We start from the raw sequence: 25,585 nt of genomic DNA, 5'->3' as shown, positions 1-25,585 counted from the left end.
CCTTTAATTTTATTAAAAGTGTTTTTTTTTTTTTACATGATTGTGTGTTTCAAACATTTTTTATATTCATGATATCTACTAGAACCCTATTCGGACATATTTCTGTAAGTTACAGGTCTACAATTTAAAAAATTGTAATTAAATAAAAAAAAAAATTCATGAAAACCTGTGACGCTTTTGGAACAGAAATCTAGAAATCAGTGTAACGCTCAGGTGGTTAAAGGTCTGTTCAACTGTTTATATGTAAACATATCTTGGAAACTGACAAAAGTATGGTTTTCTGCCTTTTAGATATGTATGTTTTTTTGGCCATGTTTAGACATGCTGGGCATACGGCCATTTTTTTTTTTTTTTAATGGTATTTTTGATCCTCCTAAATCACTAAGCTAAGCCCTAAAAAGTATTAAAAACCTTCTTGTGTAGCCCAAATTAGTTTTAGTTTTACATAAAAGAGAGGATAGGTTTGCTTGAAAGGTTTATTTAGATAAGCATAACAATACAAAAATAATGCATTCAATTTCAGCTTGAATTTTAAGGCATAAAATTATATTTTTGCACTGAAAAAAATTATTTATTAAAGCCCAAAAAAAAATAAAACTAAAGGCAACTTCTGATAACAATCAGGTTGATAAGTGATTATAAACAGTGAATTGACAATATGCATGTTTTATAGGCCAAATGTGCTTTCACTGTACACTATACCTCTTTTCATGTCATCTTGGAACCTGAAATAAATTATATGTGATCATGTGAAAACCAAAGTAGGAAGAACGATAAATGCCTGGCTACTTTTACTAGCATTCCAGCATTACTGTGAAGATTGTGTGCACATAAATAGGCACAACTTGCAGTCACAGGGAGCATATGGTGAGCAATTGTAGGACCTCAGTCTGTTACCTTGTATTGCCCCATGACTTTTCTTGTGGATGTATGCAAATGTTTTATCAGATGTGTTAAGGATACATAACATAACATGGCACAAACATTTAGCACCAGCCCAGTGCACCCTATTATTACCCACTTGGCAGTAATGCTTAGATGTCACAGGACTGAAAATATTACTCACTTTTTGACACTTTATTATCCTGGTTTGTAAAATAAGCCAAATGAGTATACATTCATAGATTAAGAAAAATGAACTGTATACCCAATAGAACACTACCAGGAAATTACTATTAATGGCTTCTTTTCTGCCTTCTTTTCATTAGTAGTGTATCAAAGAAATATATCAAACTGATAAATATCAGAATTTTACACATTGATGTAAGTCTATGGGCTCTATGTATAAAACAGGGAATCTGACATTCCCTCAAACATTCCCTGATGGGAATCAATTACTGCCTTTGAAATGATATGATATGAACCTTGAAGATTCCCACCAGAGTCTCATAAGTCACACTTTACATCTTTTGTAACTCTAGATTTACATTTGGGACACAATACAAATCATTAAAAAAATACAACATACAAAGTGAACACAAAAATACATTTGAAATTTTAAAGCAGAACACCACCTAACATAAAAAGTACCTTAAAAAACAGATTAGGATCCCTTTTTAATTCAGAGCCCAAATTCTTCATGGCCTAAATGTAACAAGGCACAGGGATGGTTCTGGGATTTTGGTCCATACTGACATGATAGCATGCAGTTGCTGAAGATTTGTCGGCTGTACATCAGTGATACCCCACGTGATTTCCAGTTCCACCACACCCCAAAGGGTATCTGTTAGACTGAAATCCAGTGGCTGTGTAGGCAATTAGAGTACAGTGGGTGTATGTCATGTTCAAGGTGGTTGTGCTTGAAATACCCAGCAGATCAGCCGTTTCTGAAATACTCATCTAGACCTATTGCGATGTTCAGTTTGAACAGCAGGTAATGGTGAAAATGTCCTAATGACTAAATGCATCGAGTTGCTGCCAATCAAGTGATTGGCTATAGATATTTACATTAACAAGCAGATGAAGAACAGGTATACTTAATAAAGTGGCCAATAAGTATATATATATAGGGGTTTAGGATGGGGACTAGAGTTCTATGTTACTACAGTTAATATTATGAAGAATTATGTGAATCCATTTAGCCACTTAATACTGCATATAAATAATATTGTGTTTTGAGTAGAAGTAAATGCTGAGATGTTTAAGATTAATCTTAGTGAATCTTGGTTTGGTGCAGTCCAGTCCACTATACATTTTGGTTCTCTGGTCCCTTTTCTTAAGCTGGAATCCATTTTTGGTAATTGTTGTAGAGAAATGACTGTTTTCCTAGGCACTCAGGATTGTAAGATCCTGTGGTGGACAAAATAAAAAAAAATAAAGTTAAATGTTATAAAAACAAAAAATTATAAAAAACAAAATGCATTTCTTACACATTTATTCAATAACAACTCTATAATCAAAAGCATGGCCAAATTAGGAACAGTTAAGTTAGGATCAATTAGAAAAAACAAGCAACAAGCACACTGATGACGTCTTCCTTCTGCTTCTTCCTGTATACTTCTGAACATTAAAAATATGTATATTAAAAAGGATAAATCAAATATCAACAATGTATAACAACCAAAGTTACTAAGCCCATTGGATTTATTTATTTCTGAGTCCCTGACCTGGAACAAGCATGGAAATAAGAAAGTACAAATTCAGCATATTTGTTCCAAGTCCATCACTCACAAAGTAGTGAACATGCAGACCAGCATTATAGTCAGGAACAAGGTCAGTACTTGCTATAAAAACGTCTCTCAGTACAGGCCCCTAGAGGCTACCAATGTTGCTATAGGTGTTGTTTTCAATGTAAAACTGTGGTCCAGTTTTGTAATAAGGTCCCTTTAATGAGCAAGGGAGAAACATAATCCTACTATGACTATCCCCTACTCTGCTAAAAATGTATTTCTGTCTGTGTTGCTATTGGAAAGTTACCCTCACTTCTGGTCTGGTAGCAGCAAACAGATATTGGGGGTAAATTGTTCTAACAGAGCCCTAAAAATGTTGAGGCTGGACATGCATTTTAGGAAATAGTATACTTATTTAATGATGTGTAAAACTACAGGTCTTGGAATTTATTACAACTATTTATAATGCGTCTTACCCATAGAATTGGATTTTACAAACAGTACTAATGTACCATGTAAATATAAGAATAAAAGAACAAACCAGTCATCTGTATAGTGCCTGTGTACTAATCACATGCACAGTCACATTTTTTCAAAATCTTTTGTCATGGTTTCCTTAGGTATAAATGTTTTTTTGCCACGTCTCATTTCAAATAAACACAAACAAAGAATTGGGGAAGAAATGTTGTGTGCTACTTTCCAAATTATCTATTTTGACATGAAATCACTCTTTTGCAAATAGATTAAACTTTTATTAACTGGAAAGGCATAGGCAGATCTCCTCTCTCAACTGGTAGTTATAATGATTTGATCAGATTTTAAACTGCTGTTTTATATATTTATATATTTTACTATATATTTCAGGCATTTCAGCCACAAAAGAAGGATTCTCCCAACACTATTTACAAATCCACATATGCAACTGTTTTGAAGCTGGCTCAAATGGAGAAAACCTCAAATGGAGTAGTCTGATAAGAAATGCGTCCATGTGCTATATCACTGCTATGATTTTTTTTTTTTGCTTCTTTTTAAATTTCAGCCTAAACTGGTAAGTTTACCAATTTTCAATCAACATGGATTCAAAGAGATAGATGAAAATGTGAAATGGAGGCAAGATTTTCACCTTTTGACTCAAAAGGAGAGATTTTCAATTTCAAACCCCAAACATGATTTTTTATCTAAATAATGGGGTCAAGGGGACATGAGGGAACATGGCTCAAATGTTAAAAAAAAATATTGACTGTGCACCTTGACCTCAACTGGACAGAGCCTGCGTAAAGTTGCACTCGAAAATGGCCACTTTGCCCATAATAGTAGCAGTGTTTGCTAATTGCTAAGATGAACATTTTGTTTTCAATTTTCTGTTGCTAACCCAATATCATCTAAACATTATCTGTTTGCTGCCTGGATAGACCGCTGGCTTGTTCTCTTCCAACATCAAATCTTCTGACTACTTTGGATTATCCAGCTGGCTGCCTGACCTTATTTGTTTGACCTCTGGTTTGTTTTCTTCCAACCATGGACCCTCACACTCTTTTAGATTCTGTGCTTGGCTGACCTGTGTTTGACATGCTAGTTTGTGCTTGGCTGACCACAAACGTTCATATACCCTTGGATCATCCACTTGGATCTTTTCCTTCCTTATATGGCCTTGTACCATGACTCTCCTTCTACCTTTCAACATCTTCTCAGGTCCTTGTTGTTTTTCTTGGCCCTGTCTGGCTATTGAGCTCCCTGGTTGTCAATCCATGCCCCCCAGGTACCATTAAGTTCTGGGGGCAACCAAGTGCAACTAGCTTCTGGAGGCTGAGCAGAGTCTTTTTTTGTAGTCAAAGACTACCGAGACAGATTCAGGGATTGAAGCCTAAGCAAGACATTGCCAAATATATTACACTTTAAAAGTTAACTGCATATTCCCTGAACAAAGTGTTGTCAACATAATTGCTGGAAAGGTACAGGGAATATGTAATTCTTACTTATCAGACAATGGCTACATGGTAAACCAAGTATAATAAAAATAACAGCCTATTTCGACACATTATGACACATTTTATATTAAAACTAGAAACACATTAGTTAATTTTACAAAAAAATGAAATAGTAAACATTCTTAGAAACAGAAATATTTCAAAATGAGTACTTATAGCATTTCCTGCTAATCTATTTAATCAAGCTAGCCTATTGTGTCCAACAGAGTTTACCTTATGTTGGTAATAAACAGTGTTTCTCAGAACTGGGAAATCTCCTTTTTTCATAACAGGGCTATTAATTCAGATTATACCTGTTGAATCTAGAAATAGTAAAATCTTGTATTGTAGTATTTCTATACAATCTAGCAGCAGAATGACTGCATCTCAGTAGGAAAGCCTCTGTGATAATACAACTTAATACCAATCAAATGTGGAATCTACAGGTTGACAATCGAAAAGCGGGCCATCGATAACCCGGATCCTTCAGTTTCCCGGCATGAATTTCAGATCGCATGTTCAATACTGGGACTGCTGTACACTGTTTGGCCCCTGATGTTTTCATGGCACTGTTCTGCAGAAACAGCTCTTAGGTCTTGCTTGTTAAACTAAATACACATTGAGACCTCCCTGCTGCCTGCTCCCTGGAACTGTGCCAGATGTCTGCAGGTGCTGCGAGAGGAAGACTGGCCTGTGTATGGAGGTAAGTATAAAAAAGTATCCGGAATTTTCAAGAATCCGGCGCACCTCAGGTCCAGAGTTTGCCGGATTTTTGAATGTCAACCTGTAATAAATTTACCAGTGACAGCAGCTGATAAAATTTACCATGAAATAGAATACTGGGTAATCAAAAATGTATTTTGTAAGCTCTGATAAACTGAAATAGATCTGGTCCAGTAAGGAAAACCTTTACCAACTAATAGCAAATGATTTTTAGGAAATCCATTCCGGGTTTGCTTGATCACCCATGTTATGGCATGATAGTCTGTCTTCTTCAGTCCTGGAAAGCTTTAGTAAATAAGGTACAATTTGTAACACATCACACTACTATTCAATTGTTATTGTAAATTAAATGAAACAACAGTGAGAAACAATGTCATGGTCTCCTGCTAAGCCGATGACTTACAACTAAGGAGTCTTTGCTGACTCTGTGATGGATGAGTCAGATCTATTAGGTGACTAGGCACAAAGATATGACCGTATCGGACAGTTCAATAATACTGACATTGAGCTAAGCATGGTTTTCCATACATAATGGGACATGCACAAATCTAAAAATATTTAAGGTATGAAATCAAACATTGAGTTTTTGTTTTTCGTGTCACCTTGGTGGCCTCTATAATACTACATAAAAAATAAATACATTGTATAAATAATCTGGATAAAAATGAAAGTAACTCTAAGTAAAGTAGAATTGTACCCATACAATATTTACAAAGAGCTACTAAACTACCAATTATTAATCAAGTAGGGAAAAGTTTTTATTGCTGTCTATATTCACCCCTCTTTTTGTCTGGGTGACCACTATAACAGAAAATAGGGGAAACAAATTAGTTGAGGGTATGGGCCTGATTTATTAAAGCTCTCCAAGGCTGGAGAAGATACACTTTCATCAGTGAACCTGGGTGACCCAGCAAACCTGGAATGGATCAGGTTCAGGAGTGAAAACATTTGCTAACAAGTAGCAACTTACTTTTCACTAAGGTTCATTGATGAAAGCATATCTTCTTCAACTTTGGGGAGTTTTATTAAATTAGGACCTATGTTTTCCAAAGCTAGGGAAATTTTTTATACCTTCCTGTTGCATCTTTGGGACAAGGTAATGGAGGTTAATCTAGCTATATATACATCGTAACATCTGTACCTGTTATACATAGAAACAGCATGGGGACTGTGTGTGAGGATAGAGCTAAAGGGGTTTGAAATGTAGAGCTGAAATGTTTAAGGTGGCCATTTTTTTTCAACTGAATATATAATAATAATGTAGTAAAGACAATAACCCTTATTTAATAAAGCTCTCCAAGCATGAAGAAAATAGACTCTCTTGAGTGAATTTGGGTGATCCAGCAAACTTGGAATGGATTTTGTGAAGGATTAAAAACATTTTTACAAATATTAGGAAATTATTGAATGAAATATATTCCAGGTTTGCTGGATCATCCAGGTTCACCTATGATAGTCTATCATCTCCAGTCTGGGAGAGCTTTAAAACATCAGGCCCACTGAATCCAAAGTAAGGCTTTTGAAAGGTAGAGCATTTCTAATTGATGTTTGAGAATTATATCAATCAATTATTGATCAGAAAAGCCCATCCTTTGCCAGAAAGAGCGCCTCTTCTCTCGATTCTGCAACAAACATGCATTAACCTGTTGAAATAACAAGGTGGAGTTGCACTTAGGCTTTTCAATGGGTGTACTGGTGGTTATGTCATGTAAACGCTCAATATCAGGGAGATATAGTTTACTGTGCCAAGCATCTATCTACCAGTGTATGGCCACTTTAAGATAGTAAGCCTAGATTTAGGTATACAAGACGTTTCCCCCCCCTATTTCAACTTACTGAACAGGTAACTGTGAGCAGGAAAATATTTTCCCTCACAATTAAACGTTTCTTACTTCCTAAACATTACACTTCAGTATCTAAGTAATACACATTATCAATAGATCTTTATTTCCGGTGAGCTACCTTATTTTTTAGCTGTAGATACAAATAAACAATAAAAGAAAGATACAGAGTACCTTTCTGATTTTGTTTTTTAAGTAACCTAGTCATAACATGAGTGTTATTAAGTTTGATGTGTACATACTGGTATCACCCTTTTCTATGATTGTTTACTTGCAAAAATAAGAGGAAGAAGATACATCAATCACTGGGTGTGCTTGCTGTTTTGACAAAGGAGTAGCCTTACTTCCTAAAATGTGAATGTACACAAAGGAATCTATATTAATTTATGCAATGATTGCAGTCTCTGCCTCTGCCTTTTAAGTGGGTCAAAATGTCACACCTACATGATTGAATCATTATAAAATAAAAGAGCTTCCAACATTTCAAAATAATTCCTAAAAATAGCAATTTATGACAAGAATATTTAGGAGAAATACAGATATTGGCTTGAAGTGTAATGGTAATTCTATAAGTATTTATTTAAAAAGCCCAAATGTGAAAAATTAGTATTAAAGTTTTACAAAACTACAAAAGATATTACAAGTGTGTGTATGCCTAGGGATGAAGTTGAATATGGAAATCTACTCTATAAATGCAGTCAGAATATGCTGGGATTGAGAAAACTCTTCTTGGATAGGAGGGAGCGAAAATATCCAATATAGGATGAAATAATGGAACTACACTCCACAGCTGATTTTGAGGTACCTGAGCCAACAAGATAAAGTTATTGAGAAGATTAAGAAACTAGGGTACTATAAATCACCAGGAAGTGATACTATACCTGCTGAGATCTATAAGTAGTGGCATGCTAGTCTCTTTGAAAAAAAAAGTATATGGATTAAAGTGTGAAAAGGAAAAAATGCCAGATAAGTGGATGGAGAAGAGAGCTGTACCAATTCATAAAACAATACGAGAGATTGGAGCAACTACATTGACATTTCAGCACCAACTTGTCTGATAGCCTCTTTTTCCAACTGCTTATGAATTCTTAGCCCAAAATGTTGATATCTTTAGTTTCCCAGCAACTGTTTAGCAGAGATTTGCCAGTCTGCCAAAATCAGGTCACAAACATGTTCAATATTTTCAAGATCTGACACTGTTGAAGGCCTTCCAGATATTACTAAAACTTTCGTCTCAAAATCTCCCAAGTTGAAAGTTTGAACGCCATTCCACACAGTTGGGTATGACAGTCATTTGGTAACTCCATGTTTGCATCATACACTTCCACTAGAGTTCTCCATGGCAGGAAAAGGAACTTCATTATGGCTCCAAGTTTAAAAAGTTCACTTGTTCGCTAACTAAATGCCAGAGTCCAGGCTCCAATCACACAAAAAAATACGTTTTTTAGGTAAATTTGGCCTGATGTGGTGTCACTTTTTTTTGTTTACTTGTGTTTTACACCAGTGACTAGGTAAATGTTTTGTGAAATACACTGTTGGAAAAAAAGGCTTCCAGGTAATGTAGAATTTTGAGTTACTGTGGAGTTACTTAGGTAATAAAGTCAGATATACAAAGCCACACAAGTGATCATTCTTTTTATTTTCTATTACTGTGAACAAATCCACTTCAAAGCCAAGTGTAAAACTTTTTATTCCTAATATAGAATTTTTGGAATTAAAGAGGTGTAGGATTGTACATATAAGAGCCCCAATTCATTGTTGAGCAAAGGACATGTGCCTCTGACATCAGGTAGGTACAGGACAGAGCCAATTTACCTTATGATTGGCCCAGATATTTGTGAATTAGACACATTAAAAAGATGCCTCATTCAGGTACAACTACTGGATCTAGCATGTACTTTGGTAAGCCTTACAATAGGGCACCTTTATATGCAAGCCTAATAACACTACTAAAAATAGACTTTTGCTTTAAAATATGTTTTGGGCTTGCCTCTCATGCAAGATATTATAGAATTTCCTTTCTTTACCTTTCACTCCAACACTAAAAGACCAAGGTGTGACTTAAGAGTTCTATTAGAGTATTCTGAGGAACAGCTATGCGCTATTATGCATGAAGGTAAGTCAATACAACTGAAAAAGTGAAAAATTGCATTCTACTATAAAAGTCGTGAGGCCCATTTATAAAGCAACAGTATAGCAACTTGAGTTCTCTTTGCAGTATTAAGCAGACTGTCTGTAGGGCACCCAGGCTACATCCCACAGTCTGCATTTTATGAATAGCATGTAAATTGCAGACACAGTGAGGAGTAAACACTGCAGTGTTCAGGGGAGGGTGGATATCGGTAATCACATTCTGCTATGAATAAGCCCCATGCCTATGCGCCAACCATTCTGCCTTAGTACCACAGCAACAGTTCCAGGACCTGAAGGTTTTTTTAAAAATGAGCCAACCAAATGTTGGAACATTACCAAATGTTCCAAGACAGATTTGTTGGAGCTTGGGGGCATCAGAGATCTTTCTGCTGTCTTTCTGCTGTTTTATTTTTTGTTTTCAATTTTGAGAAATTATCATAACCTACAGAAATCACATTTTTTTATCAGACTGATCAGTTGAAAACTGATTTTTCTTCATTGTGTACTGTTCACTATAATATTTGCTACACATGGTTGTAAATAAAGACTCAAAATGTAAATCAGCTCACAAAAACTCTCAAAAAATGAATCCAGTAAATACTACTTTCAACTATCTTTCCACTTTTTTGGATCTTTTCTTTTAAACAATACAACAATTCCTTGTTATGAACAACAGTAACCTTGTCATCTATAGGTCATAACATAGTATTGTAAAACAAATGTAAAAAAAAAAGGAACGAGAAGGAGAATTTTCATTTCCAACAACTTGTGTTGTAATAGTCCTACAGATTCCTAAAAAGTTTTCTATAGGATAAGAAAATGTAATATACCTTGACATGTCTTTTCCATTCAATCACCTAACGATAGTAAAGTTAAAAAAACAGTGCTGCAAATCTTCTGTAATTAAATTGTTAAACTTCTTACAGTTAGAACATTACGTGCCTAAACAGCATTCCTTCAGAGAATAAGCCATGTATTCTGGAAAGCACTATCTTACTCTGACATCTTCACACACTTAGACCTTAAGGGCTATTGCAAGATCTACCAGGGTGGAATGTGAACTTTCATGTGACATTAGTATTGAAAACTCTAGTGTGACATTGGTTTTGAAAACATTATTGTGAGTGGATTAGTATATTGAAATGCCCATGAGTCAGAGGTGTGTTGGGGGAATTTGTAGATGGCAGAGTGTCATTTCTAATATAATGCTCCATGATGAACACTGATGTACTGTCATATAGTGATTTTACCCTGGGCCTTCCCTCCATGTCCGTGAAGTCTGCTTTTGTGAATGCTCCCACTCCTACTGCCAAAATGTTTATAGAAGACCTATTAAAAAAACAAAAACTTTTAAAGAACATGTGCTAAAAAAATACTTACTCTACTCCTGGTTCCTTCTGCTGACACCACTGGACCTCACCTAAGCTCTGGATCCAAATCCACGTAACGAGATTTTTACTGAACTATGCAGAAGCATGTTTCCACAGCATGAAAGAGCCTTAACTTTCCCAAGAACCTGAAAAAGCCCACTGATGTCACCTAGGCAAGCCAAGTGGAAGCCAGGATTATGGTCAGTCTTTTTTTAAGATTTTCTTCCAAACATGTGTTTTTTTTTTGCTTATACAGCATTTTCACAGCAGGGGATAGTTGGCATTAAGCCACACAGTTGACACACCTATTATGAATTGTTGTGAATATATGGGGCCAGTTGTATTTATGGCTCAGTGTTGCAGGAGAAAGGCAAAGCAGCACTGCAATCATAGTCATCCCACTATGCATCTACATCAATACATAATAGGATGCCACAAATGGAAAAAATGTATCTAAAGCTAAAACTTTGTTTACTTTTGTGACAAGACTAAAATGACAAAAATGTTATGTCATAAAAAAGTTAAAAATGTTACAGCCTCTGGAATATGTATAGGCTAAAACGAGAGCTTCTCTTAATTCCTGCTGTGACCCCCTGACAAGGATGGAATGGAAATCACCCCAACAAAATACAAAAAGCATAAAATGACCCACAGCTGGTTTATTACCTGTACTCTTCAAACCATAACAGTTTTGGCTTCAGATACTTATAGACAGCTTTGTAGTATGAACCTTTTATTTTGTAATAAAATATGGAGGGAGACAGCAATGATGCCTCCAAGGGCAAATTATATACCCAGCCTATAGCCTGCATACTAGTTCCAGGGCAGAAAATTTGAATCACATTATTTTAAGTAAAAAACACTGCTCTGAAACTAACATTCAGAAAATGTCAGCTTTTATTCAAAGCTTGTAAGTTATGTTTTAGTTTGAGATTCCTATTATGTGACTACTCTGGATCAATTTACAGGGAACAGACTGCGAATGAAGGAGTTGCCTATTTTTTATATTAATTTCAAATGAACTAAATCCCTCAACATGATAATGAGCTAAATCAGAAATGTTTTTTTAACTAAAATTTGTTAAATACTGCATGTAGATTGAAGAGTAAGTAATGAGTTTTTATTATAAAAAGTGGTAAACGCTTTTATTATAACATATTTATAATATTATTTTCTAAATATGCTATGTGTGCCAAGAAATGGAATGTGGGATGTGGACTGAATGTTGCATTGAGGGACTGACATTATGTACTCTATTTGTAAACTTTGCAGGTTAAAGCTACTTCTGGTAGCATTTGTTCAGGAAATGTACAGAGAAAGATTTGTGTTCAAAACAGACCATCATGAATAGACTGACATTCACAACAAGAACAAAAAAATGCTACCCCATCAAAGATAACTGCAAAGATGGTGCGCAAATTATTTAAATCCAGTCTAAAGACAAACTTTTAGATGAGACCTGCATTATGATACATAAGTAAAAACCTATTGTAGTAAATATAGTTTTTTCATATATTTTTCTTCATCACCGTGCATTTTTATTTTTATAATCTCTTTTCCAAGTCTAAATCACAAACAGAACACAAGAGGGATGACTGTATGGGTACAACCTAAAGGCAGTATATTAAAGTGATCAACACTAATGTCCTAATGATGAACTGGAAACAATGTTATCCCTTTTACAGCTTAACAATAATAATGAAGAAATATTCTACTCACCTGGACCAGGCACATCTGCTCCAGAAGCACCGCCAGCCCAACGACTTGTGTTGGATACAAATGCAGAGCTGGAAATGTATTGTTTGGGGGGTCCTTCATAGTCTACAAGTTCATAATACCCAGGGCCTGGAACATCTGGTGTCTTGGGAACCGGTACTGCAGGGGCTGAGAAGCAGAGGTAATGTTTCCTCCTGAAATACAACAAAATTTCTGTTACAACTAGTGGGCATGAATAAGAGAAAATTCTTTTAAAAAACGGGCAATCATCATCATCACTAGGATTAAGAGCATAGGAAATATAATGTGAATATTATTATAATATGAAAAAGTACTTCTATTCCCTAAAATGGAACTAAAGATACATGACTCGCCTATCCACTTTCTATTCCATTTATCTTCTCCCTAGAGACAGTCTTAGGACACCTTGTATGACGTCAGAATGACATACTGTCGCACAGGCACACAGGAGCTCATTCAACCCTGGCACAAGCAAGGAAAGCCACAATTACCGAATTTCTCTGACATGCGAATGCGCAGCTTTTTTATGTTTCACTGGTGCAATCAGTCAGGTAGGTCGGGCTATTGCAGAACAAAATTGCCTCTCCCTTTCTGCAATAACAACCTGCCTGGACCTTTATTTTGTAAAGTAGGACAAAATAAATGCAGCTTTTTTTAAAAATAACACTAAATGCATTTTTTAAATGCTAACAGTACCTGAATTTGACCTGGTATCAGTATTTTAATTTTTGTACAGAGGTATTCAGACTATTGGCAGAAGACACCAAAAAATCACTTTGAAATGAACATTGCTTTTTTTTAATTTAAATATTTATTGATGGAACTTGGAGGAGGAGAATACCAGAAAAAAAATAATTCAAGAAAAAATACAATAAGCATGCATAAAAAATAGTTAATAAAGTGGTAGAATGCTATGACTTGGCTTGGTTCTCATCATGACATTCCTTTTTATAGTATTAGCAAAAGAACAAAAGTGAATAGGTCAAAAATGTTTCACATGCTGGAAACTAAGATGGATTGGGCTTATGTTCGTCAGAAGAAACATGAGGTGAAGGAAAATGAGCCTGAGGTGGCGCATAAGTAAAATGTACAAGTTAAACATAGCTTCAGCATATGGCTATAGATCATACACCTCTCTAGGTTTGTGATTACTCGGAAAGGTATTCCTGTATTACAAAATATGTGTACAGTAAAAAAAAAACTGCCTAAAGGGGTCATATTATTATCTTCGGAAGCATTTATTTGGGCTTTATTGAAAAGCTACTCTTTTACTAAACAGTCAGTTGTAACTGTTGAAAGTTCCTAATCTTGGAAAGATTTTGTAAAGTAGTTATTTCCATGCCACCATTGTGAGACATCCAAATCCATAAAGTGTCTAAACATTTATACAGAGAGATCAATTAAATCTGTTTGCTTAGTTAATATTTTTTGGCATTACACATATCAACATGGGCCACCACCTAGAGCACAGAGTAGATAGTAGGTTATGGTATGCTAACACAGTGATTTTCAACTAGTGTGCCGTGAGAGATCTTCAGGTGTACCATGGGAAATTATCTAATTACCATTGTCAAGTGACTGTGCTGTAGTGACTGGCAGGGTAATGTAATACTCTTCCATGTCAGTGGGTGGCAGTAGGTAGCTGTATTGCCTTGTTTATTCTTAGAGACAAGAGAATTACCTACAGAGTGTAGTTTTGTAACATTTTTGATTTATGGTGTGCCGCAGGATTTTTTCAATGTACAAAATGTGCCAAATTAGCTACAGTGTTTCATTTTGTAACATGTTTGATTTGTGGTGTGCTGCAAGATTTTTTCAATCAAAAAAGGAGGAAAAACACTGGGCTAACACATCTGTATTGGAATAAGAAAGCATTGTAATCATAACATCAGACAACAGTGATAGAATAGGATTACCATTTCAAAAGGATGGATGGTATCTGCAAGGATCACCATTGTACTGTAGGAGCACTATAGTTCCGCAAGTTATTCTGGAAAATCAATAGATGTCCCACAGAAATGTCCAGTGCATGCCACCATTTGGATGGCTACTATTACATAGTAAATGCATCCATGGTCATCAGATGTTGTCTATAAGAAGAATCAGATCTTAGTAGACACTTCTGGATGACAGATCGCATTGGAAAGGGCTAGTAATTGGTTGCACTGTTTCATGGGGCAAACTATCATATCTACCCACTCCTAAACCAAACTATGAACATATGTTACTAGATAAAATGACTAATGCATTAAAAGTTAAAAAAACAGAATCAGAGATTTCTCCCAGTATTTTTTTTTCTGCCTCTAGATATCTTGTCTGATGGCCAATGACAGAAGAAGCAGCACTCTGCATTCTCATCTAGTCAACATGCTTCCATCAGCACATGAACTGACTTCTTTATTGCATCATTCGCTCACACTCCAGCCATACTGTACAGGGAATGATACTGGGTCAAATTCGGGTACTTGCATTATAGGATAACTGCATTTTCTAAGTGCAGTTATCTTGGTATGTCCTATCCCTGACCACAATTATCTTACCCTCTCTCGGTACAAAAGTACACAGATAGGACAGATCTGCCTATCAGCCTAATAGCCCCATGGAACTTTATAGGGCGGACATGGGAGGACTCACCAACGTTATCATTGGAATCTAAACAAATAGGAGACCAATTGCTGTTAGAATTTTTGTAAAGCACAGTGCCTTCAATCTCACACTGAAGATAAAAAAATAATGAGAAGATATTAGGTATACATTAGGAGTAGGTTGGTAGTCAATGGTTTTAATGGCAAAAGCACTGTATAATTTTTCTTGGACAATTAGCAGAGAGAGGAGGGATACCACCATCACCAGCATAACATCATTTATTACACAGCTACAGACAATTACACCAATGTTCAAGGAAAGAGCAGCTAAATTCTAGAAATACAGCATTCTGATAACTCACGGGAGAACTGTCTTCTTTCCCATTTCAGGACATCCAAATGGGTCATAGCTGCCTGGTCCTGGGTTATTCAAGGCAACATGCAGAGCATCTCGAGTAGTCTTTGACTTGAAGCATGACACTAGAACCTTGGGAGACTCTTTAGTTAGCGAATCATTGACTGTATAGTGACCTAAAACAACACAATGTTCATTTATTTAAGGTTTACTTTAGGAATGTTAAGCTAGCAGTTCTTTTGTGTCTTTTGGGTTTGTCCACTTTGTAAATCATAGCTTTGCAGAACTAAAAAATTTGTGACTCTATGGTACTAGCGTAAGTGAAACTGTATTTCTTTCAATATGTTTTCATTGCTAAAGCTGTAGAAGGGCAAACATTTTTTTTCTTGTAGTATTTTTTAAGCAAACAACCGTGATGATTTGTAATAGCTATAATGGACTTCCTATTGAAAACATCCAAAATAACAAGTTTGATCACCATGCCATGTAAAAGCAGAACCAGTAACCCCATATAACCCCATTTATATTAAAAATAGTACATATTAATGTATATTTTGAGTGACTTCTAGGCCCAAACTAATACAACCCACCGCCCACACACAGGTTATTGTTACTTTTACCAGCCTTCCACATGCAAAGGAAAGAAAGGAATAGAGAAAAAATCTTCCAATGACACACATGTTACTGTAACAACTGTCTAAAAGGGGATTTCCCTTACATTCAGAAAATATTTGTCAAGGAAGTAAGTAAAGAAAGTCATCTGGTGTGCAAGAATTATTCTGTTTGTTGGCACTGATGCCACAGGGAGAAAGGAGGCCAGCACTGCAAGACTTCCTATTACCCCACAATCAGTGTATCCCCAGCTTAGGGATAAACATAGACATAGTGGATAGATGTATAATGCAGCCTAAGCCAAACAGCTTTTATTAGATCCTATCATTTGTATTTGCATGATGGGTATTAGCTGTTAAGACATGATTTTTTAGGGAGGCTCAGGGACTTCTAGTCCAATGTTTTGCTGGGACTGAACACCAACAGACCCTCCTTTTCCCCAAAGTACTGCCATGCTGCAAACTTTATTTTATATTTATACTTTATATGTCTGCATCAAGATTTTTATGTCAAAGGCATTACGTTTACAATTTTTGGTTAATTTGTGTAAGTAGTGAAAACAGATGGTGTCCGTAGTTTAACACATTAAATGTGTGGCTAACCCCAAAAAGACTAATGGTACATAGAAATATAGACAAAGAAAGTTTTTTTGACGCAGAAAAATTATATACCGGTACGTTTACTTATTGGTATACGATATCTAAATATTGTATACCAATAAGTAAAAGCATATCATTTTTTTGCGCCCAAAAAACCTTTGTCTATTTTTCTATGTAACTTTAGAAGAAACCCAGTCAAACAATGCACACAAATCAACGCACATATACTTGTCTGCTAGTGCTGGTGGTCAAAATATTTTAGTCATATGAACATTCTAATGCTGTAGGAATTATTGCTGGGTGGGGATGTGCACTATAATGAATATCCTTCTCTTTAAACATTTGCTCTAGGTTTAAATAGAATGCTAATGCTATAAATCATTTTATATAAGGAACTTACAAGGTGAAGGTCCTTTAAGAGGGTTTAAATGTACAGCCTCTCTCTTTGTCCTTGAGACAAAAGCAGCATGAGCAGATACATTGTTATTGGCTTGACAATAATTTATAGATGCCTGGAAAAGAAAAACAATTTCTAAGAATGTGCAAATGGATCATCGAGGAAAAACAGATTTTAACTTCAGCAGCCATGATTGTTCAGATTACAACACTAGAAATGCCAGTTCAGTTGTCAAAGTGGCCAGCTAAAAATATAAGCATTTTAATATTGTTATTTATTATAATTCCAATATATTGTTGAAATTCTAGTTCATATAGTGTGTTTTTTTAATCACAAACATGCACCAAAGCTTTTAAAATATTTGGTATACTGTTAGATAGACAAAGATACAAGATATAGGAGATTAAACAGATATAAGATGAGAACCATGTCTAGTGGTATATGCAAACTTTATCCTAGGTTCTGCCACTCAGATTTTCTCTAAGTATGTACTACTATGGTCTACTAATAAGTACTAATATGTCTAATATGGTCTCTAAGAGATGGTAGGCTGTTGAATTCCCTTCAGATCTGATCCTTTTATTAGATAGAAAAGTCAGATCAGAAGCAAAAATCTGCCTTTGTGTACGGTACCCTTAAAGATATCACAGTTGCCATTGGTTGCTGATACCCGGTAAGAATATTTAGAATTATCAGGAATCCTTCTAGCACCTAAGTTTTTAGCTGAGAAGAACAAAAGCTCTGAACAAGCTGCTGAAAATATTAAAAAAAGCAACCACAAAATGATTCTAGGAAATGGTCCTCTGTGAATCTATTCGTTATTTGAGTATCTGACTCCTGGAAGACCTTTCAAAAATTATTTTTTTTTAAACTTTCTCCCATTTTCCTCTAATATGGAATCAGACCTCTCTGAGTGAGTCTCGGGAAATTGTTCATGGTTTAGAAGATGGAGCATATTTAAAATACTATATCTTTGTAATTGGGCATCCTTTCAGACCCTGTTTTTGCACAATGGATTAAGGCCCAAGAATAACATGTCTGTCACTTCCTATATGCAGGAGCATGGAACATGTCAGATTTTTTTGAGTCTGTAAAGAAATTTAGGACCTTGGTTTCTGACAGTCCCTCCAACTATGTCACTTCATCACATTACTTCCCTCACTATCATCCTTTCAAGACCCAATAACCTGTTTTTAATGCTTATGCACTTTCAAAATCCAATGCCATTTTGAGTATGAAGCAACCTCATTTTACCCCCCTGGTAATCTCCTTTGCAGTAGAACAACCTGACCCTTACATTCTTTTCTTCCATTGTGCCTTGTTCTCAAACCATTATCAAGAAATACATTTTTGACCCAATTGTATTAGACCCCAATTTATCTAAACAATGTATTCTTATCTAATTTGCCTTTTTGCTGGCGATGCCAAACTAAAGCGGGTACGATGTTACAAATGTTTTGGTCTTGCCCTTTCTTAGATGTTTTGGTCTCATGTTAGTGGTATTATCCATAAACTTCCAGGCCTGCAATTCTTGTGGATGATCTATTGAACTTATCATCCATTGCAAAATATAAAAAATTGCTATTAATTAATTTATTAAATGCAGCTATAGCTTGTATCCCACTGTTATGGAAAAATTCCTCACCAGCTACAATATTTCAATGGTTCTCCCATATAAATTACATTATGACTATGGAAGATTTGACTGCCTCCGTGAAGGGTCTATCCTCCCATTTCATGTAAATGTGGTTCTTTTGGCATTACTACAGGTATACTTCGGAATACTTTGTTAGTTCCTGATCGCTCTGCACCTTCAGATCCTACCTCCTAGGCTGTTAAGCTATATGTGATGTTGTATATTTGTATAATGCTTAATTTTTTCTATATCTGTTACTCTACTTGACATACTCCTTTTCTTTTTGTTTATTTTTGGAACTATATCAAACAGGTTGTTTTTATTCAGTGCTGTACTATATACACTATATGAAGTCTGTTTTGTCTTGTTATATGTTTGTTTGTTTTCTATGCCATTTTATTGTATTCTTTTTTTATATTTTTCAATAAACACAGAATTTGATTCCGGGAAAATACTGTTAAGCATTTTCACAGTAGACTCACTTACATTGTACTGATTTGGAGCTGGTGTCTGATGTTTTACGTCTTCCACTTTTGTAGCTATAGGCTGATGGAACATGCTGGAGTTGCTTTTATTAAAATTCTGTTTTGCAAATAGTGCATCTTTAACATAGTATGCGTTAGGTGCAGGGCTCCGACTGACCCTAACGGAGGAACTTCGGGGTACCTAAAAAATAACAACAAAAAACATACAAAAAACAATCCCATAAATATTTTTATTTACAGAATATTGGTTGTTCAAACAAGTTCATTTACAGTATTAAATTGTTGAATTTATAAACAGCCATAAGTCAGATTAAATATTAACACAATACTGCACAATAAGTAAGCATCAAACATTCCTAAAAATCAAAATATAAACACTAAAGCTGATTCACTAAAAATATGGTAAAGTATGTACAATTACCGAACCTGTTATGTAATGTTATATTCTGCACAATATTTAAAACATCTGTAGGACTGGCCTACAATTCATGATGGCAACTCTACAGTATGACTTACATTTTGAAAATGTTGGTTCTTTGGCTGTTAGTTTGGTCTCAACCCAGAATGCTTGAACTGAAAGTAATAAGTACAGTATTCAACCATTAACACAATAGTGAGGACCTATACATATTTTATGGGCAGTGAGTGGTTGTCTGTAACCTTTTACAGCAGTGCATTATCATGTGCCAGCTTAATATGTGGTGACCTTTGCGCTGACCCTACAATCCTGCAGCCCTGGACCATGGTCTATGCTGGTTTAGAAGCCAGTCCATATTCCTTACAGAACAGGTTCTCAATAACTTCCTATGAATCAGATAGTCAAACCAAATGACGTTTTGGTCTAAAAGCAATGACAACAGAGTCTGGCAGGTCAAAAGCAGGGATCAGATGTTTTAGTAGTTAACAGTGGACACCAGATATCTAGTTGTAGGTCCAGTACCAGTCTTAAAGTGGGTATTTCAAAAAAGAAAGGCAATTCTCTTACCTTTATCTGTTTAAACCCCCTGATTTATCCACAATCTGAGCCTAGAGAGTTATGGGCTGTCTCGGATTCCCTCTTCTTTCCAGCACTCGCCATACTATCCATTGCTGCCACCTTATTTCTTCCTGGTTTTTTTTTCACATCACCTGAACTTGCACTGACCAAGCGTGAGATCGAGTGACATGTCTTCCTCCAAATGTACAAAAAAATTGCTGATCTCACTACTCGTGTGAAATTGAGCACTTTTTTTTTACAGAAAAGCTCCTTGAAGTTGCATGCCTGAAATTGGGCATGCACACAAGGAGCAGCTCACTGCCTCCTGGCATATGTCACACAAGTACCAGGTGGTTTCTTCTTTAGTCATTAATTTTGTTGTAGAATAGATGGAAGGGAAGGAAAACATCTCAAAAAAATATTAAAATATTATAGAGAACACATTTTTTCCATTGCATAAAAGGGTTAGCCATCCTTTTATATAATGTTAAAAATGTGGTGATAGGTCTGTTTTAAGCTACATGCATTGAAAACTATATTATATGGAAACAGAAAAACCTTACACCCACATTACCTTTGAGGGAAAGCCACCAGTTCCTTTTGCTGATAAAGACACACTGTTGATATCTGGTCCCTTGGCAACATTATATGATCCTGGGCCTGGATTTTCATTCTGTTATAAAATAAATGCATTACTTTGAAAAAACTATTTGGAAGCAATGTGTCTTTCTTTTTGGCATTTGATGTGACATTAGGCAATACACAAGTATATACAAACAATTAACATTTTCCTATAGAAATGTTTAAAAAAAACTTTGCTTACACACAAATATGTCTGTCACTAATTTCAACAATCAGAAAAGAACTAAGAAACAGACTTCAGTGGCATTGATTGAGGATGGTTTTTTAACAATGTATTTAGATTGTAAAACGTGTATATATATATATATATATATATATATATATATATATATGTTTTGCTCAGAGATATATTCTGCATTCAATTGCAAAGGCTTTCTTTATATCCTGTACTGCTGCCTCTTTGCCATGCGTCACTGCTCCATTAATTTAATCTCTTTTATTTATGTTATGTTGATAACCTAAAATGTTGTATTTCCTCTCACTGTTGCAAATAGTAAATCTCCTTGTTTACAATTAGTCCCTATTTCCCTACATGGGTGCCCTAAGCTCATGATCCTCATTCATGACTAATAGTAGCATGTTGCCCTATGGTTTTAGTGGGATGGTTGTTAATCAGAAAAGTTTTTTAAATTAGGCAATATTAATATAATTTTTTTCATACCCTCCTTTTGCTATGTTTTAGGAAACCTTTTATTACATCACAAGATGCTTATCTGCTGCAACAGACTTCCAGGAACTTTTGTCATCTTACAAAGAACACTGCTGCAAATTGTTCTCAACAGCCCAATAAATTATTTCTTGAACATCTTGCTTCATCTACCCTCTTTGTGCTATAACTATTAATGCTCCTAGATCTCTTGGGTGCTACGAGTATTGGCATTACAGTAAAAGTAAATATAGATGATGGATGGAATATTGGGGTAAAAAATCTGCATCTTTAAACTTTAAAATTTACATATTTATTATTCTACATGTCTATTATACTCAATATTTATTACAACCATATAAAAGCACATAAAAGCCATTTTAGGGGACTCATTTAAAACAATCTATATGTATGAACACCTTGTCAACCAGCAATTATTTTAGCCCAGTCCTACAATACAAACTCCCAGTAGATTTGTAAACAATAAAATGAACACAGACACGCAGTGGCTAAAAAGCTGATATGCGAACAGTGAATAATTCCCTTTTTCCTCACCCCATCTGACTCAGATCAGCTCCAGGGCTACTCTGCAAAGAAAACAGGGAGGGATATGAAACAAAACATAATTCAAACTCGCCTTGAATTCTGCACATTGACAGCTTAAGCTTTTAATGAAACCTGGATTCACGTCACCAAGGAGGAAGTTTCAATGGTATGTACAAGCAGGGACAAAAAACACCTGTGTGTTTCTTAAGTCAGACTGCACTAATGCAGCACTACGCTAAATACCAAGATGCTCAGATCCAGGCCTTTGTTTTATAAGCATTCTATATTCCTAAAGTCAAATTTAGTGCCACTGATCACACTTAATTTTAGGCTGTGCTGGCTTGAAAAGACGTCAGACCATTGACATGAACATACCGTAGGTTTATATATAGCCTAATGGCATGTCAGCACAGCCACTACATAAAACAGACCAAAAATGTGTTTCAATGAAACAAATATAAATATTACAACAAACTCCACCTAAAATAGTTATTCAATTTTCGTATAAGATGATAAAATACCTAGCAAAATCACTGATATCCCCACAGTCTAATTCTGCACATCCATTCCAGCTACCCTACTCCTTTATCTCCTATACTTCATGGTGCTCAAGCAGATTTTTTGGGCCTTGTTTTGCAAGAAGGTCTGAAATGAGGAATCCTAAATATCTGTGTAATCCAAAACAATCTGCTACATTTTCTTTTACTTAAAAGTTCAGTGACGGGGGAATATCACAAAATAACACTAGGCCAAAGTAATCATCAATCAACCAAAATCTAAACTGTAAAATACTTTTGTCTGTGTGTATAGGAGGATTAAGGTTAGGGTTTTTTAGGGTTTAAATATGAAAAGTGTTCTATAATGATACTTATTTGTTGGCCAAAGCAAGTTATTAGCGTCATACTTTGATTGTATAGAATACCAAACCATAATTTTAACAGAAGACAATTTGTTAATAAAATAATTTACCTTTTATACATTATACTATTTGTAGTTTTAAACTCATGAAGACGATTCTTTTTTCCCCATGCCCAGCAAACCTATGCTACGTACACAATATAATCTGAAGGCTCCATGCAGTTCAATAGCTAAACAAGGTACATGGTAGGGGTATGATTAATTTTTTATGCTGGTTCAATCTGTGCTGATAGATTTGGACTCCGTAGACTTGTAACATACATAGCTGTGTTTTTTTTTTTCCCAATGGCTGGATGGAACAGATGGTGAGAGAAAAGTACAGATATATGTGTCTGTATAGGTCTGCATTAAAGATTTTTTGACAATCAGGCTATCAAAAAGTAAATGGAATAGGAGCAAGAACAGAAAATAATCATCTGCAATTGAATCCATATTTTTTCATTAGGAATTAATCATAAACTAAAGTGTAGTATCTGTAAAAAAAATTAGTAATCAGACAAATTCAGAACTTCCTATCATTAAAAAAGCAGCACACCTTATGTAAAACCAAATAAGGAGTTACAACATTTCAAATTGCTGAACATTACATTTCTTCATTCTTTTACTACATTTGTATATGTTGCACTTTATAAGAAGGATGTACGCTCTAAAAGAATGCAAAGATAAAAAGTCTGTGTATGCTCAGAGAATAAAGCATCTTCCTCTTAGAATTGCTTCTATTAAAAACTGAACAGGTGAATGATCTATAATTACTCTAAATTTATCTTTAGAACGTTGGAAATGTAGTAGCTAGCCCTCGGGGCAGATTGCTTAAGAACTTAAAATTAATAAGGAACAAATGCAAGTCACAGGGTGTTGCCTCAAGTACTGATTCAGCTGCCTGTAATGAAAGATTGATTGATGAACTCTCTTTTGAAACAAGGAATTGCTAATCAAATATAAATGATGTAGAAATTATTATTTAGGTAAAAAAATCCTTTTGTTACACGACTGCAAATATTACAAAGGAATCACAACTTGCTAGGCTTAATTTAGGTGAGTAATCAAAATATATTTATTATTACTTCTGTTTAACCTTGCGACTTATACACATAGGCCAATAAATAATATTGGGTATGGATGTTTAATGGGCATGAATAATGTAATTTAGAAAAGCTGTGACTCATACCAGGATTTGTAAAGATTACAGTGATTGTTTTGGGTATTGTAATTTGATAATTTAATGTTTTCTGTTTACCATATGGACACTGGTTTTAGCTCTGACAAAATGTCAGTCCCTGATTCCAAATGTTATTTTGGTTATTCCTGGCCTCTTATTTTATTATGTTCTGTCTGCCTTAAAGCAGAATAGGGCATAAATTAACTTCTGAGCTTTTATTCCAGTTTGGCCAGTCAAGATGGCCAAAGGTCCTAAACCCAGTGGAGGACTGAGTGAAGATGCCAGCACCCACAATAGAAGGAGGAGAGGTGATTGTAATTAAAAAATTCCAAAGATTTTGGAAAGAAAGGACGGGACTTTCTTAATCCACACATTCAACAGCTTTTTTTAGCAAAACAGATTTATTATAAACATAAGTATACTTTAGGAATAATAAAAACTTCTTTAAAAACCAAACAAACACATCACATTTTGTTAATCTCTCCACATTGTATAGTTATCTTCGACAAGTTTCGTGCAAACAATCCACTTCTTCAGGAAGAAATCTAGAACTTTCAAAATATATTAGTCAAGCCCATGATTATATGATCCTCTCAATAATTTGGCGATGGACTTCACAGAAAACGATGGCCAAAAACAAAATCTTCACCTCAATAAGTATGCAGAAGATGGCGATATTTTCAACAAGACAGATAACAGCTATTCTGGTAGCTCAAAAAGTGCCCGCCACACTTAGAAAGATCTTACTGGAACAAAATGAAACCACCAACATTCCATAAGGAATATCCACTGTAGTGAGAAGCAGGTACTGTTGTTTTTGGTCACTTTTGCAGCTGATCAGATGCCAGGGTCAAATCTGTATCTGAACTTTCCAATTCCATCCTATGGAAATTGTGGACTAAGGCACCTACCTAGTGTCCCATTTGTCTTCACTAAAGCTGGGTGAATGACCTCTATAGGTGTCCATATGAACAAGGACACAATGATCCCATAAGAAAGAACCTAGGGATTCTTATGGAGATATCCTTCCAAAGATTTGATGAGCTATAAAAATCCATTATGTGATTTAGTTTGCAAACAACTATATGAAACATAACTTTTACATTTGAATGCAGTTGACCGTTTCTATATCAATAGACATATAAATAGAAAGTCCTTGAACTTTATCCAGACATATATATGTGTGACTGTCTTATGAAACAGCAAAATCTGCAATAAAAGTATCATATTGTTACCTGTTTTAGACTGTAAGAAAATCTCAGTGATTTGGAGTTGAAACCTTTCTGTTCTGACTCAGCAATAAACACAGTCTGGTATTTTGTGGGGATTGAGGAAGGAGTTGTAGGTATCTTGAACCCTTTAATGACCAAAATAAGGACATAGAGAAAATAATAAATAACAAAGTCCAACTTTTTGTTAATCCAAAATGTAAATTTTTGGCAGGTTTTATATGGTCATATATGAAAAATTTGTTGGTATAGCATCCACTGTGTAACAACAGTATGATACCGTGTTTCCCCGAAAATAAGACACTGTCTTATATTTTTTTTGGCTCCCAAAAACACACTAGGTCTTATTTTCAGGGGATGTCTTATTTTTCCATGAAGAAGACTACAGTACACATTTATTGTTGAAAGTCACTCATGATC

At 35.2% G+C, this 25,585-nt stretch overlaps 1 protein-coding gene across 1 annotated transcript in view; it reads right to left on the bottom strand.

Annotated features, from left to right (window-relative positions):
* Positions 1 to 472: 472 nt before the first annotated feature.
* Positions 473 to 25,585, bottom strand: part of STPG1 (sperm tail PG-rich repeat containing 1) — a 33,092-nt gene continuing 7,979 nt past the window's right edge. The window contains exons 3-9 of the mRNA XM_072419244.1: positions 25,172 to 25,293; positions 20,600 to 20,698; positions 19,051 to 19,230; positions 16,932 to 17,043; positions 15,328 to 15,496; positions 12,363 to 12,553; positions 473 to 2,289 (exon numbers count right to left, since the gene is read on the bottom strand). Of these exons, the coding sequence (XP_072275345.1) occupies positions 2,216 to 2,289; positions 12,363 to 12,553; positions 15,328 to 15,496; positions 16,932 to 17,043; positions 19,051 to 19,230; positions 20,600 to 20,698; positions 25,172 to 25,293 (947 nt within the window). The 3' untranslated portion in view covers positions 473 to 2,215. The remainder of the gene's footprint in view (positions 2,290 to 12,362; positions 12,554 to 15,327; positions 15,497 to 16,931; positions 17,044 to 19,050; positions 19,231 to 20,599; positions 20,699 to 25,171; positions 25,294 to 25,585) is intronic.

Source organism: Pyxicephalus adspersus, chromosome 1 (assembly GCF_032062135.1).
Source record: "Pyxicephalus adspersus chromosome 1, UCB_Pads_2.0, whole genome shotgun sequence".
Lineage (NCBI taxonomy): Eukaryota > Metazoa > Chordata > Amphibia > Anura > Pyxicephalidae > Pyxicephalus > Pyxicephalus adspersus.
This window is presented reverse-complemented; position numbering and strand designations above follow the sequence as displayed.